We start from the raw sequence: 18,298 nt of genomic DNA, 5'->3' as shown, positions 1-18,298 counted from the left end.
TGTCCAGATGAAAATGCCAGGCTTTGCATAAATGAGCCAGCCACCCAGGTGATTTATTAATCACAGCGTGTAATTGTCCTAACCTGCCGTGAGCTCTCTCCAGCCCCGCGGGATTCGGCTTCCTAGTTAGCTGCAAAACTGTTTTCATGAAGCAAAAACGTCAGGGCATTTTAGAGATATTTATTTCCTCATAAAAGAGGAGCAGCTGCTTAACTCAGAGGTTATTTAGTCACTGCAGAGGCAATACTGAATTTTTAAAGGAAGGATGCAGATTGCGGAGCCCAGAAATGCTGGCAGGGGAGGGAGGGAGCTTCGTGGTCTCTGGTCCAGGCTCCATTACAGCTCGGCAGCGGCTCCCTCTATCTGAGACTGGAAGGTTTCCATGGATGGGGACACGGCAGCCCCTTCAGGACCTCTTGCAGGGCTGACCTAAGCTACTTGGTTTTCCCAGTTTCCAGTCTAAGCCTCTCAGCTGCAGCTTGCTTTCATAGAATAGTTTGGGTTGGAAGGGACCTTAAAGATCATACAGTTCCAACCCTCCTGCCATAGGCAGGGACACCTCCCATCGGATCAGGCTGCCCAAGGCCCATCCAACCTGGCCTTGAACACCTTTCTTACAAGATGTTCTTCTGCACATCTGTGCAGACACCAACTGGAAGGCTTTCATGGCTGCTGGCCCCAACGGCGTGTCCCTTTCAAATCCTCAGGAAGGAGATGTTCTGTTGTAGGATCCCTCATTGCTGTGTGAACTGGAGGCTGCCTGGAGTCACTGTGGTGCTGAGGCACGATGCATGGGGCTGGGGTTGTGCTCTGCAGAGGGTGTCTCTGTAGCCAACAAGGATACGGACAGAGAACTTGCCCCTTGCTGGGATCAGTTTGATGGGATCCTCTGTCAGAGAGAGAGTAAAGAGTCAACTGGGGATGCACACTATGGCCAGTGTATGGCAGGAGCCAAGGAGCCCTGGCTCTGCTCCTGGGTCAGGGTGCCCCAACAGCCCGCGATTCTGTGCCTGTGCAGCCACAAGCCATGTCCTCATGAGCAGGAGGTCCTTGGTGCCCCTTTAACTATGTGTCCAGTGGCTGAGCATCTAGATTTCTCCTAGGAAGATCCCTGGCCTCCTGAGAAGATGTTGCCATCTTCCTTGTGCTGGGGTTGGGGGAGCAAAGCAGGATTTGGTGTGTCCCTCGCAGCCCTTTCTCTGTGTGAGAGGAGGTAGGTCCATCACGTGGCATGGCACTAACCTGGATACTGAGCTCCTACCCCCTCCCAGCCCTCCTCCAGCCCCTCAACATTTATTATCTTGCCCTCGTCCTATAAATTACAAATTAGCTACAATGAAGTCCAAAAGGAATTGATTACAGTGTGGTCTAGTTTGCTGTATTTGGGTGGAGAAAAGAATATGGCTGAGCGTGTCTGCTTAAAGTGATTCTCTATTTCCAAATATGAGAGAATTGAACATCTTTAAAAATCAATACAGAGCCGCTTCAGCATAAAACAAGAGGAGATTAATACTTAACTTGTCTGAAAAAGTGGAAGAGAGATGATGGAAAAAAGTCTCTCCAGAGAGACTCAGTGGAATTTGAAGCTGCCTGTTTAATGCGAGAGGTAAAAGGTTTAAAATTAAAATCCCTCCCCCTCCATTAACTGGAAGCTAATGAGGTGCTGGAGAATTGGTGTAATTTGGCATGGAAATGGGCTCTAATTTCTTTCTTTCTTTCTTTTTTTTTTCTTTTTTTCTTTGCTATGCCTGGGAAATTTGTCAGCCTGATGATTTCTGCTTGAAAGGAAGCAGCCAGGTATTTTCTGCAAGAACAAAGGGATTTGTTGGTCCAACAAAAACTTTATTAAAAGTCTTCGCAGCTCGAGTTGAGCGCTTTTTGCTGCCAGTGTGGATGAAGGTAGCATCTGGGTTTAACAGAGCTCTTTCCTCTTACCCATTCGCCTTCTCTCACCCACCACACACGGTTTGGCATCATCTGATGTCGCACCAAGGAGGCAGAAGTACATTTTGGGGTATATTGAAGATGGGTTGGGCTTTTCCTTGGAGGGAATTGGGGATCTTGACAGTTGTGTGCTGGAATTACTGTGCTGGAGAGACCTGCAGCTGCTTCAGCCTTCTCAGAGCCCCTTCGGGACCTGTTGAAATAGGACAATAATGATTTGGTATTTAAGTTTAGATCTCAGCTCTTTGAAGAGCTACACATGTGGTGTGTAGGTCAATAGAGATAGTGCGGTGATGGCTGAACTGCTGTCAGGTCCTTCTGGGGTGAATTAATGTGGCATGTTGGCAGGAATCACATTGCACATATTTTTATCTGACCTACAGTAAAATGCATGAAGATTACGGTGATATTGTTTTGTTTTGGATTTAAAGAATACGTGCAATTAGAGGTTATGCTGAAACATTTCAGTCGCAAAGGGTCGAGCTAAGGTTGTGTTGATCACCTGAAGGGGGGCAGGTGGGGGTGGCAGCGTGGGTGGCTGCACTGTGCCAGATGTGCCTTTGCGAGCTGTTTGCTCACGAGCAAACACATTTATTACAGACTTTACCAGGAGAGCCTCAGGCACTGTTAATGATTGACTGCCCTGGCCAGGGCTTTCCAGGCAGCTCATATTCCCCAGATTGTCGAAGTTTTCGGGCTGTCGCATGATGGGTGAGGAGGAGAGAGCTGTTCTCATCCTGCCCCAGGAGCAGAGTCCCGCTTAGGTGGGATGCTCGTGCTGCGGTTGGCTCCATGTGTGCCCCCCAGCAGGCTGCCTGTTTGCAGCAGGGGTCTCCCAGAAGCCCTGAGCTGTTGGCTGTGACAATTTCCTAAACAAAACTGCTCTGGGGGTCTACCTGGCTGCCAGCAGGAGGTTGTGCTCCTTCTGCTTCTAAGGCTGGGCTTGTTAAAGCGTGCCCAGGGCATTGATTCCATGGGCTTCACCAGATGAAGTGATAAAATTATTATAACTTCTCTGAGGCTGGCTGTGAGGATGTGGGGCACCAGAGGGTTTGGGACAGATGCTGATGTTTCAGTCCTGTGAAGGGCCACCTTGTACACACCTACAGCAGGGACTGTGTTTTCTAACCAGGAACATGCTCAAAATGCTGTAGCTAGCCCTGTGTCTAATTCCCATGAAAATTAAACTCGCAGAGGAGGTAGGTGAGATTGGGGGGTAGGGGGGGGGTGAGAGACCCGGGTGCTTTGTCACCATGGCAACACAGACTTTCCAAGGAAAGGTGCTGAGATTGTGAAAGTAGATCATTTACAGTTTACTTAATTAAATATATATATATATATATAGATATATATATTTCCTGGAACAAGCTGTGTGCCAGCTCCCCTGGGTAAGAGGCAAGCCAGAGGGCTTGTGCTGCCACGCTGCTCCCAGTCCTGGCTCCAAACAAATCTGCAGCAGGGAGGGATGCTCACGCCTGGCACACACACAGCAGGGACCTGGCTTGGCCCCGCTCGGAGCTGTCCTGGATGGGGAAGGATTTACTGATGTCCAGAAAAGGCAGAAGAAAACACTTGCAAAGCAGAAAAAAAACCCCAAACCTCTTTGCCTTGCAAGAGAGGAAAAAAAATGCCTTCCCTCTGTTTATATTTTAAAGGGGCAGGTTGCAATGGGACTTCACCCTGTGGAGAATCCCGTGTAGGGGTAACACCAGGGCTGTTTTCCTAGAAGCACGGAATGGTTTGGGCTGGAAGGGACCTTGAGGATCATCCAACTCCCACTGCCAGGGGCAGGGACACCTTCTACTTGACAAGGTTGCTGACAGGTTTTCATGAAAATCTCAGTGTTTTCACTGTCCTGGAGGTGTTTAGAAGATGTGGAGGCAGGGATGTCTTCCACCCGATGAGGTTGCTGAAAGGTTTTCATGAAGTCTGGGCATATCCGCCATCCTGGAGGTGTTTAGAAGACGCAGACCTAGGGACACCTTCCACCGGATGGGGTTATTCAAAGGTTTTCACAAAAACCTCGGCATATTCGCTATTCTGGAGGTGTTTAGAAGACACGAAGGCAGGGATACCTTCCACTGGACAAGGTTGCTAGAAGGTTTTTATGAAAACTTTGCCATCCTGGAGGTGTTTAGAAGACAAGGAGGCAGGGACACTTTCCACTGGATGAGATTCCAAGTTTTTTTATGAAAACCTTGGGATATTTGCCATCCTGGAAGTGTTTAGAAGATGTGGAGGCAGGGACACTTTCAACTGGCCAAGGTTATCCGAAGGTTTTCACCAAAACCTCTGCATATTCCCCATCCTGGAGGCGTTTAGAAGATGTGGAGGCAGGGACACTTTCCACCAGATGAGGTTATTCAAAGATTTCATGAAAACCTCGGTATATTTGCCATCCTAGAGGCGTTTAGAAGACACAGAGGCAGGGACACTTTCCACTGGATGAGGTTCCAAGTTTTTTTTTATAAAAACCTTGGGATATTCGCCATCCTGGAAGTGTTTAGAAGACGCTGTCAGGGATATCTTCCACTGGCCAACGTTGCTGAAAGGTTTTCACGAAACCCGCAGCGTATCCCCCATCCTGGAGGTGTTCAGAAGACACGGAGGCAGCGACACTTTCCACTGGATAAAGTTCCAAGTTTTTTTTTAATGAAAACCTTGGGATATTCGCCATCCTGGAGGCGTTCAGAAGACGTGGAGGCAGGGACACTCCACCAGCTGAGGTTATCCAAAGGTTTTCACCAAAACCTCGCCACATTCTCCACCCTGGAGGCGTTTAGAAGAGCCGGAGTCGGGGCACCTTCCCCGGACGAGGTTGCGGGACGTTTTTCCCGAAACCCTCGGCATCCCCGCCGGGCTGGAGGCTCCGGGGAGAGGCGGCGGGGGGGGGGGGGGGGGTGCGCCACGGTCCCGCGGGGCTCGGCGGCTCCGCGGTGGCAGCCGGTGCTCCCGCTGCGCCCCTGGCTGGCGCGGGGCCGGGGGCGGCGCGGGCGCGCGCGGGGCGGCGGGAGCGCGCGGGGCGGAGGCGGCGCAGCCTCCCCCGCAGGTGCCGGGGCGGCGGCGGCGGCGGCGGCGGGAGCCGCGATGTCCCGGGCGGGCGGGGGGATGCGCGCCCGGCGGGCGGGGGTGCGGGCGGCCGTGGTGCTCATCGGGCTCCTGCACCGCTCCCGCCGCCACAGCAAGGAGAAGAGGTGAGGGGGGCCGGGGGCACCGGCGCTGGGGGGTACTGGGGGGGTGGGGGGACCGGCACTGATGGGCGAGGGGCAGTGGGGGTACCCGCGCTGATGGCCACGGGTGGGGGCACCCTCACCGGGGGGTACCCACTCTGATGGGTGAATGATGGTGGGGGGCACTCTTCCTGATAAGTATCGGTGGGTACCCGCACTGATAAGTACTGGGCGGGGGGGGCATCGGCACTGATGAGCGAGGGATGGTGGGGGGTACCGGTACTGGTGGGTGATGGTGGGGGGCACCCTCCCTGATAAGTACTGGGGGGGCACTGGTACTGATGGGTGAGGAGCAGTGGGGGTAACTGTACTGGAGGGTACTGGTGAGTGATGGTGGGGGACACCTTCCCTGATGGGTACTGGTGGTGGGTACCCTCCCTGATAAGTACTGGTGGGTACCCGCACTGGTGGATACTGGTGGGTGATGGTGGGGGGCACCCACTCTGATGGGTGAATGATGGTGGGGGGCACCCTCCCTGATAAGTACCGGTGGGTACCTGCACTGATAAGTACTGGGGGGGCACTGGTACTGATGAGTGAGGATCAGTGTGGGGTAACTGTACTGGAGGGTACTGGTGAGTGATGGTGGGGGGCACCTTCCCTGATGGGTACTGGTGGTGGGTACCCGCACTGGTGGGTGATGATGGGGAGCACCCTCCCTGATAAGTGCTGGTGGGTACCCTCACTGGTGGGTACTGGTGGGTGATGGGGGGGGCACCCTTCCTGATGGGTACTGGTGGTGGGTACCCACACTTGTATGTACTGGTGGGGGCCAGCCTCACTGGTGGGTACTGGTGGTGGGCACCCACTCTGATGGGTGAGTGATGGTGGGGGGGGTACTTGTGTTGATGGGTGAATGATGGTGGGGGGCACCCTCCCTGATAGGTACTGGTGGGTACCCACACTGATGGGTACTGGTGGGGGGCACCCTCACTGGTGGATACTGGTGGTGGGTGATGGTGGGGGACACCCTTACTGGTGGGTGCTGGTGGTGGGTGATGGTGGGGGGCACCCTCACTGGTGGGTGAGTGACAGTGGGGGGGTACCTGCACTGATGGGTGAATGATGGTGGGGAGCACCCTCCCTGATAAGTACTGGTGGGTACCCGCACTGATGGGTACCGATGGGTGATGGTGGGGGGGACCCCACTGATGGGTGCTGGTGGGGGGCACCCTCACCCACCCCACAATGTTCAGGGAATGTGCCGGCAAGCTCTCCGAATGCGGTCAGCCACAACCCCCACTGCTTCTGCTGGGAAGGACCGTGAAGAACCGTTCTCTTCCAGGCATCGCTGTGTCCATAGGATGGCTCTAACTCGGCTCAACAGCTTTGTCTCTTCACCGGGAACAGCTGACAAATGGTTTCATCTTTCATTGACGAAGCCACGGGATTGTACTTCGTGTTCAACTTCGTGTTTTGAGGAAATAGCCTGTTTGTGATACTAGGTTAGCTGGCATCTGCTCTGCGCAGCTCCGCTTCCCCCCGGCTCATTAAGGGGAGCTGCTGTTTGCTTCGGAGATTTACCCCGCTCTGATTTATGCCGTGCGTCCGCGGTCAGGGAGTTCTCTCTCCTCCAAGACTGTGCTGCTCTGGCAACTTTGTTGTTAAAAATAGTAAGAAATATGCATCCAAACCTAGGCAGTGTGCGTAGTGCTGGGTTGGGATGGAAGCGATGTGGGCACGGCTGCAGATCGAGGGGGGTTTTGTGGTGGTTTTTTTTTTTTCTTGTACTAAACCTATATGAATGAAGAATTGATTATTTGGAATCTTTATTGCAAAGTATCCGCCCCCCCTCCCAGTCTGTGAGTCTGAAAAATTAGAGTAAGATGTTTGGGGATGAGGCTTTAGCTCTTCCTCCAGTGCATTTTTGGATCACAGAATCCATATCCCATTTTTTGGTGCTGCTGCCATATAGGTGCTTTGCCTTGGATGATGAATGCTCTTGAAAGCAGGATTTTAGTGGTGTTTTTGTGACTTAATGGTGGCTTTCCTGTACAATTCACGCATTGTTGTTGTTGTTTTGGGATATTTTCTTCTCCATTGCTGGGATTTTAGGGTAGATCGTTGAAGCTGAACAGTTGGAAAAAAAAAACCCCACAGATCGTGTTGTACCTGAGTGAACAGGAGAGATGGTGCTCGCTTGAGCTGAGCTGTGCCCTGGCAGTGACTCCTGCCCTTCCCGGTCCCTGGCTGGGATGTGGGGTTCAGGGACTGTGTTGGGGGCACCCCAACAGACTCAGCTGTTCCCACCCCTGCTGTTGTTCCTTGGGTTTTGTCTTGTTTAGCTCAGTGGTAGCTCTACCCATGGGCTGCAACTTAGGGCCAGCAAGTTTTGGAGGGGCTGGCTGGGGGATGGCCAGAGCCCCTGTGCCCCCATGCCACTTCATGATCCAGGGCTTCCTCTGCTTTCACATCCTGCATATGGGAAGGTCTGTTGCACCGGTGGGGACCTGAATGCTGCTGCAAGCATCGTCCCTATTGAAACTCATCCTGCCTGTGCCTCAAAACACGGTAGGGAAGGAAGAGAACGCTTCACCAGTCACACCGAGCAGGACCTTTCCCAAAGAGCCCTTCGACTCGGTACCAGACTTCTATGAATGAGCTCAGCATGACACTTGAGGGCTGAGGAAAAATCTGGCTCTGAACTCTCACGGAAAGTGTGTGAGTCTCAGGAGGGGGGATTGTTTTTCTCCCCACCATCACACTGAGCACAAACCCTCTCTGTGCAGTTCTTGCTGCGGGTTTTGCTGAGGACAGTGAGAGTCATGCAGACGTCTCGAGGGGAGAACAGGACCCTGAGGAGGTTTTTTCCTGTCTGCTGTGGACTGAGGAGTCTTTATGGGAGCGACTGCAAGAATTCAAGCGGTGCTTTACGGTGGCTGCTTCATCTTATGCAAGCCGCCTGGGCCATCAAAGTGACATAATCTGCAGGAAAAGGAAGGGACTGCTAGCGGCATCGTCAAAAGGGACTCTGTTCCTCCACCTGCTCCTGTTTTCTTTTTTCCCTCCTACATTCAGTCTTTGTTCTGCGTTTGCAATTGAATTTTGTTTTACATGAGCCATATGCAAGGTTGGCAGGATTGGTGGCAGCTGCAGAGTCCCTGGTGGCCCATGTCCCTGCCTTGTTAGCAACCCAGCAAAGTGCAACGCATCCAATGGGCTTCACCAAACTCCCCTCGCAGAGCCGGACTGATGCTTACCCTACTCCCTCTGCCCACAATCAAACTGTCCATGCCTGTCCTGGGTGTTTGGGCTGGAGGAGAGAAGCAGTAACATGCTCCAGAAGCTGGAACTTGGGGAGCTGCAGCTGCAGTGGGCTTGGGCTCCTCCTGGCTCCTGTTCCACTCCAGAAGCCTGGGATTTCGAAATGGATATTTAAATCTATATTGATTTTCCTGAATGTCCCATATGCAAGCCGTGTGGCCATCCTCTCACAGGATAAAGCCAGTGGATGGGTGTGGGTGAACCCCTCCATTCACTTCTCAGTTTTGGTGTAGGCAACTGGAGATAAGGCAAACATCTCTTATTGCCGCTGTTGATTTACTTGTTAGTTCAGCAAGGGAAGCTCATAGGTTAGTCTCTCTCCTGGAGCCACCTAGTAAAATTTTTGTACTGTTGAGGTCCATTTTAATTCTGCTTTGTTTCAGTGGGATGTTCACCAGAGCAGGATTCCATGCATTTTGGGACTCTCCCCTTCCTGTCTACCTCCCACTCTGGCTCAGGTACTCGGGTGGAGACAGCATCCCCTTCGCCCTTTGGTGTCAGTTCTGCCTGTGGTTGGAGATGCTGGTTTCTGGGAGCTGTTCTCTGTAATTTGCAAATTATTGAATCAGCTCAGAAACAGCTGCCCAAGGCTTGCAGGCTTGTGTTTGTCAGGAATCGGATCAGACGTGCCTTCTGGTTTCAAAAGATCCATGAGTGCTTTGGCTGGTTTAGCCAAATGCTGTGGGAAATCACTGCTTTCTCTACTCCTGCAAGTGAGACCAGACAACAAAATTTGTAAACGATAAAAACCTCATTGCACTATTATTTGCATGTGGAGCCATATTTTTCTAGACAGACTGAGTGAGAAGTTTCTTGACTGATAGGAAGGAACCTGGTGTGTGTAGAGGTGGAGGCAAAGCAGGATGGACAAGCACGGCACAGCACTGATCCCACAGCCAGTGCACGGAGCACTGACCCACATAACTAGTGCAGGTAGCATGAGTGTGGGACACTCCGAACTTTTCTCAACAATATACTAGGTGTAATTAAAGCTAAACTCATTGGCAGTTAAATGTCACCTTGCTCTGAGCAGGGCTTTGGTGCCTGCTTGTGGGAGCTGTGCAGCCGGGGACGCTGTGTGTGCACACCGATGCAGGCTGGCAGTTTGCAAATATGTCATTTATTGCAAGAAATCTAGATGAGAAAATGCTGCACTTTTTCTTTGCTCGCACTCAGGCTTCAATGCGTGAAGGCAATGCTTCAGGGTAGGGCCAGCCTGAGCCCAGGACATAATGGGATAAATCACTTTTTATCCGTGGCGGGGCTCTGCCCTCTGTCTATTTAAGCCTCGGAGCCCTGGCAGCTTCACAGCACATGGTGGGAGAAGGAAACCTGGGTCTGGGGTGGCTGTGGAGCCCCGGAGGTGTCTGAAGTCATTGGGAGCCCTGCAGCAGTGCGTGTCCTTTGCAGGCGTCCTCCCTGAGATGAGTGATGATGCAGCGAGATCTTGCCTGCCTAGAGTGCCCGGGATTGGATGGAGAGCTTTTCAAAGTCAGAGTAAGGTGCCTCGTTCAGGCACTCACTGCAGATTTCCAGGTGTAAAATCTCAGCGCAGTGCCCTTGTCGGAGGAGCTGGGTGGCAGGAGCTTGGTCCCAGCTGTGCGCTCTGAGCTGCAGCGGCCGTGCGGGACCTGCTCGTGATAGTGGGGATGGAGAGGAGCATCCCACAGGGGGAAGGCAAAGCAACTTGGGCACCGATCCCACCACCTGCCCCGGGTAGTGTCTTAACCCATGGTGATGTGAAGCTGAACAGCAGTCCAGAAGCACAGTCCCCTGTGACAACTTGGGACACTGGGCGTTGAATATTAAATAAACTAAAAACGGAGCAGCTGGCAAGGTGATGCCCATCAAGGACAAAAACATGATGGCTCCAAAAATAGAGGCTGTTAATTTACAGGAAAATCTTTGCTGTCCTTCTCAAGGATACAGCACTTAGACTGAACTTGTTGCTGCAAGAGTTTTGCACCTCTTTAGGCCAGGTTTCATCTGCAGAATTAAGTATAAGCATAAAGGTAACCTGCAGTGTTCCGTGTTTGATTTACACAGCGTAACAAAAGGTGGAGCTAACCACTTAGCGCGAAACACTTTGCCGTGTTGGATAATGTGTTGATGTCTTCCCTTCCCACGCGTAATTTATACGAATGTACCATGTCAATTTAAAGCCTGTCTGGTAAATCAGAGGAACAAACTCAGAAAGTAGGATGCATTAGAGGTTTTTCATTAGGCTTTAGGCTGAGAAAGTGGGAGGGAAGTGTGCGCCTGGAGCCAGGGCTTTGGCTCTGAAAGCTTGGGGACGCTGGGATCCTGGCAGCCCTGGCTCTGGACTCAATGGGACATTTTAGTTGGAGATTCAGTATGGTAACAGTGTTCAGGATATGAATTTATAGGTGCTTTTAGGATGCAGTTGGGGATGCTCTAAAGACAAGAGAGACTTCACCTGTCCTTGCTGTGTTGGGAACTTGCCAGTGCCCACATGCTTAAAACATGGGGAAATTCTTCCCTTTCTTCCCCTTCAGGATAAGTGATGGGAGCAGTCCTGGATGCACGGGCGATGCCTTCCTGGGGGGCTGATGGCAGCAGAGTTCCCCCAGAGCACAGGCCCAGCCCTGGGAGGGGAAGGGGACCCGAGCTGGCATGGCAGGGCTGATCATAGAATCATAGAATCACCAGGTTGGAAGAGACCCACCGGATCATCGAGTCCAACCATTCCTATCCATCACTAAACCATGTCCCTCAGCACCTCATCCACCCGTCCCTTAAACACCTCCAGGGAAGGTGACTCAACCCCCTCCCTGGGCAGCCTGTTCCAGTGCCCAGTGATCACGCAGTCTCCATCGGGAAACCCTGAAGTTGGGCCCGCGTAACTGCATTAAGGTATTTCCTTAATTAGATTTACTAAGTGTGTAGGATTCTAATTCTTTCTTTTCCTTCTCTCATAATTTGCCTAATGAGAAAAATGAAAAAATAAAATTACAAAAATGATGCCTGTGGTGCCTTCCGGGAAGGCCAGTGTCCAGCTCTGCAGCTCCGAAGGATGCTCTTGCCCATCCCCTGCACTGTGGCCAGGGCGTTCTTGGGCACGTGGGGACTGGGTGAAGCACCCGGCTGCCTGCCAGGCACTGGGTGCTGCCTCTGGGGAGCGTGCACAGCGCTGTAACCTTTGGTTATGTTATTGATCCCTGAGCCGTGTGTCTGCCATGGTGCCAGGGAGAGGCAAGTGCAGAGTGATCACAGAGACCGATTATTGGAGCGGGGCCGTGCCAAGGCCAGGCTTCAGCTCATCATGCTGTTCCTCCTATCCTTCCCCACCCTGTCCTCTCCCCTGCTTCCTAATTGCCCTCTTGCGTTGTGTCTGTGGTCAGGCTGCTCAGGCAGGAGGTGTGTTTTCTTCCTGCATTGTGTCATCTTGGTGTGGGACTTAGAATTGTAGAGTAGTTTGGGTTGGAAGGGACCTTAAAGATCATCCAGTTCCGACCCCTCTGCCTTGGGCAGGGACACCTCCCACTAGACCAGGCTGCCCCAGCCCCATCCAGCCTGGCCTTGAACATCTCCAGGGATGGGGCAGCCACAATTTCTCTGGACAACTGGGCCAGTGCCTCACCACTCTCATGGTGAAGAAATTCCTCCTTATGTCCAGTCTAAATCTGCGCCTCTCCAGTTTATACCCATTGCCCCTCATCCTATCACCACAAGCCTTTGTGAACAGTCCCTCCCCAGCTTTCTTGTAGCCCCTTCAGGTACTGGAAAGTCGCTATAAGTTCTCCTCGGAGCCTTCTCTTCTCCAGGCTGAAGAGTTGGTGGAAGAGCTGCCAGCCTTTCAGGAAGGTTATCACAGAGCGTATGATGCTGTGGGAGGGCAAGAGAGACCATCCTTCTGTGTGGTGGAGCAGTGATGCTCACACTCTGTGAGCCACCAGCATCCCCTGGTTGTCCAGTCATCGGCTTTGCAGGGAAAACCTTGGTGTGGCTGAATGTCCCGGTGCTGCTTCCCATGGCCCCTACTGTGGGTGGGAGCTGGGTACTGGCACTGCAGGTGACCACAGCGATGGTGCCAGGCAGACACACGTAGCCCTGACGCCAGCCTGGGGCTGCTGTGGGCACCCTCTGGCTCTGGCATCATCTGGAGGGGAGATCCCTGGGGGAATTTTCTCCATGCGAGCGTGCTAGTGCATGGATAAAGACGTGCTGATCTTTCTCATGATTCATTTATCGTCCCGTGAGGGTAATCTGTTTGGGAATTAGGCTGATGGCCCTTGACCCCGTAGCTGATGCAGACTGAATCATCCGAGTCAGTGGTTGCAGTTTAACGTAACATATTTCCAGTGCGTGGAGGCTAATTACAAGCGATGGCTGGTGAATGGGTTTGTTTTGCTCTCCCTGGAATTGCAGGAGCGGTTGCAGCAGTTTGGCCCCAAAGAAGCAATCAGCATGTGACAGAGGAACACGTTGTTAAGTTGTGTGAATGATTTTATAATACTTAGAATATGATGCTATGGCAACCTGTTACAAATCCCAGATCAAATCGAATTATTTGTGTGCATCCCTGTAACTTTAATCTTTGCATAGTCTGATACATTTTATGCCTTTGAGGCCACTGTGCAGATTAGTGCAATCAGGCAGAGCTCAGGGTTTAAAGCAAGGAGAACAGAGGATGAGTGGTTTGCTCCAGATCAGGCTGTGCTTTAGTGCCCTAGAAAGTCAAAGAGTAAACAGTAAAAAATCTGTCATCCTCGGCATTTTTTCAGCAGTGGTATCATGGTGAGTTTGTGGAGAGGAAAAGGCGAAAAAGCTCGATAAACTATACTGGTGGGCAAAATGTGAATCCAGCTATTGCCATACACAGTCCCATGTAATTTTAATTAATTTCTTGCATAGAAAGACTGGAAGATGCCAATAGCTTAATGAAGATATAACAATGTAAGGCAAATTTGACCTATTCTGCTTTAAAAATAGAAAGCAAAAGAGGTATGTATTGGATTAATGTACTGTAAAATGTCAGTCCTTGGTCCGGATTCATGTCTGGACACAAACTGCTTGGGCATTTCCCCAGTGACTGTGGCTGCAGTTGCACTGCTGACACAGCCTGGGAGGTGCCCTGTGGCCATAACGGTGCTGGACGCTGCTGGTCCTGCCTTGCTTTCAGCCCTTGCCACTGTGAGGCAGCTTTTTCCTCCACTTGTTGCAGCCTGGAGGCCACCTTCTCCTACCTGTGGCTGCCTGCACCTCAGAAGCCAGGTAGGATTGTCTGAGCCCAAGGGAAAGAAGGCCCTACTGCCTGCATTGCCCCAGGCTCTGAGAAGTGCAATTAGTAATTACTTACAAGAACCAGATAATTTGGCGTCTCAGCCCAGTCCCCACATGCCAGTGGCCTGTCTCACGCTGCCCGGCATCAGTGTATTGTCCTGCCTCGCACCATGTAGGAGAAGTCTGGCTGGAAAGCTGCCTGGAGGAGAAGGACCTGGGGGTGTTGGTTGACAGTGACTGAACATGAGCCAGCAGTGGCCCAGGTGGCCAAGAAGGCCAATGGCATCTTGGCTTGGATCAGAAACGGCGTGGCCAGCAGGTCCAGGGAGGTTCTTCTCCCTCTGTACTCGGCACTGGTGAGACCGCTCCTCGAATCCTGTGTTCAGTTCTGGGCCCCTCACCACAAGAAGGATGTTGAGGCTCTGGAGCGAGTCCAGAGAAGAGCAACGAAGCTGGTGAGGGGGCTGGAGAACAGGCCTTATGAGGAATGGCTGAGAGAGCTGGGGGTGTTTAGCCTGGAGAAGAGGAGGCTGAGGGGAGACCTCATTGCTCTCTACAGCTACCTGAAAGGAGGTTGTAGAGAGGAGGGTGCTGGCCTCTTCTCCCCAGTGACAGGGGACAGGACAAGAGGGAATGGCCTCAAGCTCTACCAGGGGAGGTTTAGGCTGAATATTAGGAAAAAATTTTTCATGGAAAGGGTGATTGGGCACTGGCAGAGGCTGCCCAGGGAGGGGGTTGAGTCACCTTCCCTGGAAGGGTTTAAGGGACAGGTGGATGAGACGCTGAGGGGCATGGGTTAGTGATCGATGGGAATGGTTGGACTCAATCATCCAGCGGGTCTTTTCCAACTTGGTGATTCTATGATTCTATGATTCTATGTTGATGCCCCCTGTGCTCTGCTGGATTGGTCTTACACCTTTGGGACAGGTTTATGAGTTTGAACTCCAGCCCTGAATTTCTCGTAACGTCCTGCTGATGTTCCTCTGGCTACAACCAAAGTCCATTAATTCTTTGTCCTGGGTCATGGACTAATGAGAACTATTGATCTGTGTCCTGTTGGTCCCTGTTTTATTCTTGGTCAGAGGTGCTGCGGCTCCCTGCTTCTCCTGTCTCCTTATGTGCAATATGTCAAAGACAGTGACTGGCAGTTGGCAGCACCCCCAACCAAATCTAATTGTGCTGGACACGGGCTCCGAGGCACTGCTGGCTTCAGCTGCTCTTCACTGCTCTGCCGTAAAGCTGGTCCCACGGCGGCTGGGAGAGATGCCAAATCCCTGCTCAGGGCCGTCGTGCTGCAAAGGGCAGGCTGGGATCCTGCAGCATTACCTTCTACACCTACCGTTAGCAGGGATGCAGTCAAACAGCTGCTCCTTTCCTCTTGCAGGCAAGGCTGGGGTTTTGCACACACGGTTGCACTAACAGTCCTGTAGAAAACTTGCCCGCAGCGCCCACAGCATCCTGGCTGCATCCCCACAGCATCCTCACTGCATGAGTTCAGGTGTCAGTGGAGGTTGTGTGCGCATCCTCTGGCAGGAGCTGTGTGTTTTGGAGAGGGTCTCAGCAAACATCAGTGCCCGGCTGCTGTGCGTGCCTCGCTGTGCCGTGCCATCCCAGGGCAGGCTGCCACGGAGACCAAACCTTGTTACTGTGAGATAAACAGTTTGGCATTTTGGCCCAGTTTCTGCAGGGCTAACCTGGCAGGGATGCGAGGAAACTAAATTATAACTCAGATTTTCTGACTCCCAGAGTAGCATCTGGCAGTACTGCTGAGAGCTACTTGGTTGTCTGCCTGGGAGCTGTTGGTGTAAAAGGGACAAGGTACTTTTATCAGATGGAGGACTGAGGGTTTTGAGGCTTGGGGGGCTTTTGTGTGATGTCTTTAAGGCACTGCCATGGCATGGGGGCTGTTCCTGGCTTCCCCAGGGTCTTGTGTCCACATGGCACCTTTCTCTGTCTCCAAATCCGTGTCGGTGCCCAGGTACCCTCACCTAGGCCCTGCCAAACCCGCACTGGGCTCTTCCTGAATTTTATGCCACTATCACCAAGCCAGAAACCTCCTACACCATTCCTGGTGCCCAAGCTGCTGATTGGAGGATCCTGATGCTAATGGGAGGCTGATGGGCTGTGGATCCTGCCCAGGGAGAGGGTGCCACATGGAGGGAAGCCGTGGGGATGGGTTGTCATAGAAACTCAGCCCTGCTGTCCCCACTCTGCCGGGGCTCAGCACCGCACGGTGCCGCAGCCGGGCTCCAGCTGGCTCCTGGGGAGGGAGCCCAGGTACTTGGTGGGTCCCAGCCTGCCCCGTACACAGGGCTCTTCAGATGACTTTATCATCCTTCTGTGCGACCTGTTTGTGTTTTTCTCACATTCGAGATCATATAATCACCGGGCTGGAAAAGACCCATCAGATCATTGAGTCCAACCATTCCTATCAAATACTAAACCAGGCAGCCTGCACGCCTGCGGCTTTGCCAAGGAAGATAAGCCCTTATCTTGCACCTCATGCTCTGGCGTGAGGCGCAGGGAAAGCTGACATGCCTGTGTTTGGTTTTTCAGGAAACAGGAGCTGCTGAACAGCACGGATGTGACGGTCCCAGAGCGGCCCCTGTCCCCTCCTCTCACTGCCCCGCCAACCATGAAGGTGAGTGTGTGGTGATGCCCTGCTGGGCTGTGGGCACATGGTCCAGCCAACGTCCCCGTTTTGGAAGCTGAAGCTGGTGAGGAGCAGCACTTCCAACGCAGCGGCTGTACGGATTTGGGCTGTTCCGGAGGGAGCAGCAGTAGGTGGTTTCTGGAGTTCAGCCTGCAGCTTGTTCAGACACCATCAGCGGCAGCCGGCGTGTGTGCCAATGAGCTCCATCCTGCATGGCCGCTCGTGTTATGCAATCAGCAGTGGCAATGCCAAGTAGGGTGCAGAATCCCAGTGCTGGTATCCTTCTAATAAACCTCCTTGAGTGCTGTAGTGGGTGGCTGCTTGCTAGTACGAGGCAGGTGGCGCATCCCTTTCATGCAGGCACTGCTGATGGGGTCTGACCCACCACTCAGTCCTGCTAGGGACCACTCAGCTGCTGCCTTTTGTCAGGGCAGAGGTAGCAGGTTGCAGGACACAATGCTTCTCCTCTGCCTTGCCCGTGCCAGGCAGCTTCTGCAGGGCTCTGCCCCTCTTGTAGTTTTCCCAAACCCAAGGGGAGAAGGCCATGAGCAACCTGGTGAGACCTCAAAGCTGGTCCTGCATGGCCTGAGGTTGACTGTGCACCTCCAGAGCTCCCAGCTCACAGTTATCTTGCTCAAACAGTCTCAGGTGAGAGGGCAGTGTGCAGCCCTGTGCTTGGCCGGGCGATGCAGAGAGCTGGAATGGTGACCTGGGGCAAAGCTTCAGAGTGAATTTGGCTAAACAGGATAAAATACAACAGGGATTCACCAAAAAATAGCTTCTGTCGGAGTAATCTGAGATGTTGCTGCGATACCAGAGTTTCCAGACAAAGGCAGTTGTAGCTCTTCTCCCTGGGTTGCTGCAGAGCGCTCAATATGCTGCCATCTGGGAAATTACTCATTAAGCTGGAGAAGATGAGATGGATGTGAGGATAACGAGGTGGCTGAGAACTTGCTTAAATGGTTGTTAAGAGCAAGTGGGCTTGAAAATAGAGTATTGAGTTGGAGGAGTTTATTAGTGGAGCCTCTGACGATTTGGCTTATTTAGGGATTTTTGTATGACCTGAGTGCATAAAGCAGGGAGGGGCTGACACAATTCACTGGTGACACAAGCACTTCATCAGGCTGTGGGGGTTGTGGTCCTCGTTTGAAGCCTGGAGTGATGGAAGGAGTGGGGATGTGTCTGTGGGGAGAGTCTGCTGGCAGTGGAGTGTTGTCCTGGGGGCACTGTGGGATATGGGGGGAGAGGAGGGATCCTGCCTGCAGGGTGTACCTGGGGACGGGCAGCGTGTTGGGTGTGGGAGGTGCTGGCTTGCCAGCAGCAGAGGGTGCTTCCCAGTCCTTGTGCCAGCAGTGTTTCTGACTGGCCTTGGGCTGGTGCCCGAGGAGGGGAAGCCAAAGCCCTTGCACTCTTTACTGTCCCTGGAGGACAAGCACTTTCCTGGGATGGTGCTGGGGTGGGCAGCTCTGCTAGTGCCTTAGAGGGATTTCTCCCTGGGGGTGTTGCTGCATTCCATGGAGGGTCGCCCAGTGCCCACCTGCCCATGCACTGACGGGAAGTGGTGAGTGTCTGTTTCTCTTGCATGGGCTGAATAGGGCGAGTGCCATGGCTCCTCCACCATCCTGTCCTCTCTGCTGCTGCAAGAGTGAACAAATTGTTGGTGCTATTTTTTTTTTTGCTTTATAGAAAGGTGATAAATTGCTTGGTAACACCTGGCTGGAGTTCCGGTGGGACTTACTGTGAGCCTGAGTGCTTCAGCCCCACAGTGTCCCTGGGCTTGTCCTGCTGCTGTGCTCCCTCATGCCTTCCCAGGCAGCACCTGCAACCTCAGAGGCTCTGCCTTTGTCCTCTTCATGTTTTAAATGGAAATTCTGTCTTTTAATGAACCTGTGAGCTGGGTGGGCTGAGCCTGGCTGTGCAGGTGTGGTGGCCCCCATGCCAGGGTCTCCTCCCTGCCCTGGTG

The 18,298-nt window shown here is 52.7% G+C and overlaps 1 protein-coding gene across 15 annotated transcripts in view; it reads left to right on the top strand.

Moving 5' to 3' along the window:
• Positions 1–18,298, top strand: part of RAP1GAP2 (RAP1 GTPase activating protein 2) — an 83,803-nt gene that overhangs the window by 38,094 nt on the left and 27,411 nt on the right. For 12 of the 15 annotated variants that reach the window (XR_011338942.1, XM_069874212.1, XM_069874213.1 and 9 more), the window contains one exon: positions 16,239–16,323. Coding sequence is in view for 14 of the 15 variants with exons in the window: in XM_069874212.1 (XP_069730313.1) it covers positions 16,239–16,323 (85 nt within the window). In the remaining variant the exon portion in view is untranslated. Of the gene's footprint in view, positions 1–4,992; positions 5,139–16,238; positions 16,324–18,298 lie in introns of those variants that run through there. The other 3 variants (XM_069874218.1, XM_069874216.1, XM_069874215.1) reach the window with 1 other exon arrangement.

Source organism: Phaenicophaeus curvirostris, chromosome 21 (assembly GCF_032191515.1).
Source record: "Phaenicophaeus curvirostris isolate KB17595 chromosome 21, BPBGC_Pcur_1.0, whole genome shotgun sequence".
Lineage (NCBI taxonomy): Eukaryota > Metazoa > Chordata > Aves > Cuculiformes > Cuculidae > Phaenicophaeus > Phaenicophaeus curvirostris.
The sequence above is the reverse complement of the archived record's forward strand: the minus strand, read 5'-3'. Positions and strand labels throughout refer to the sequence as shown.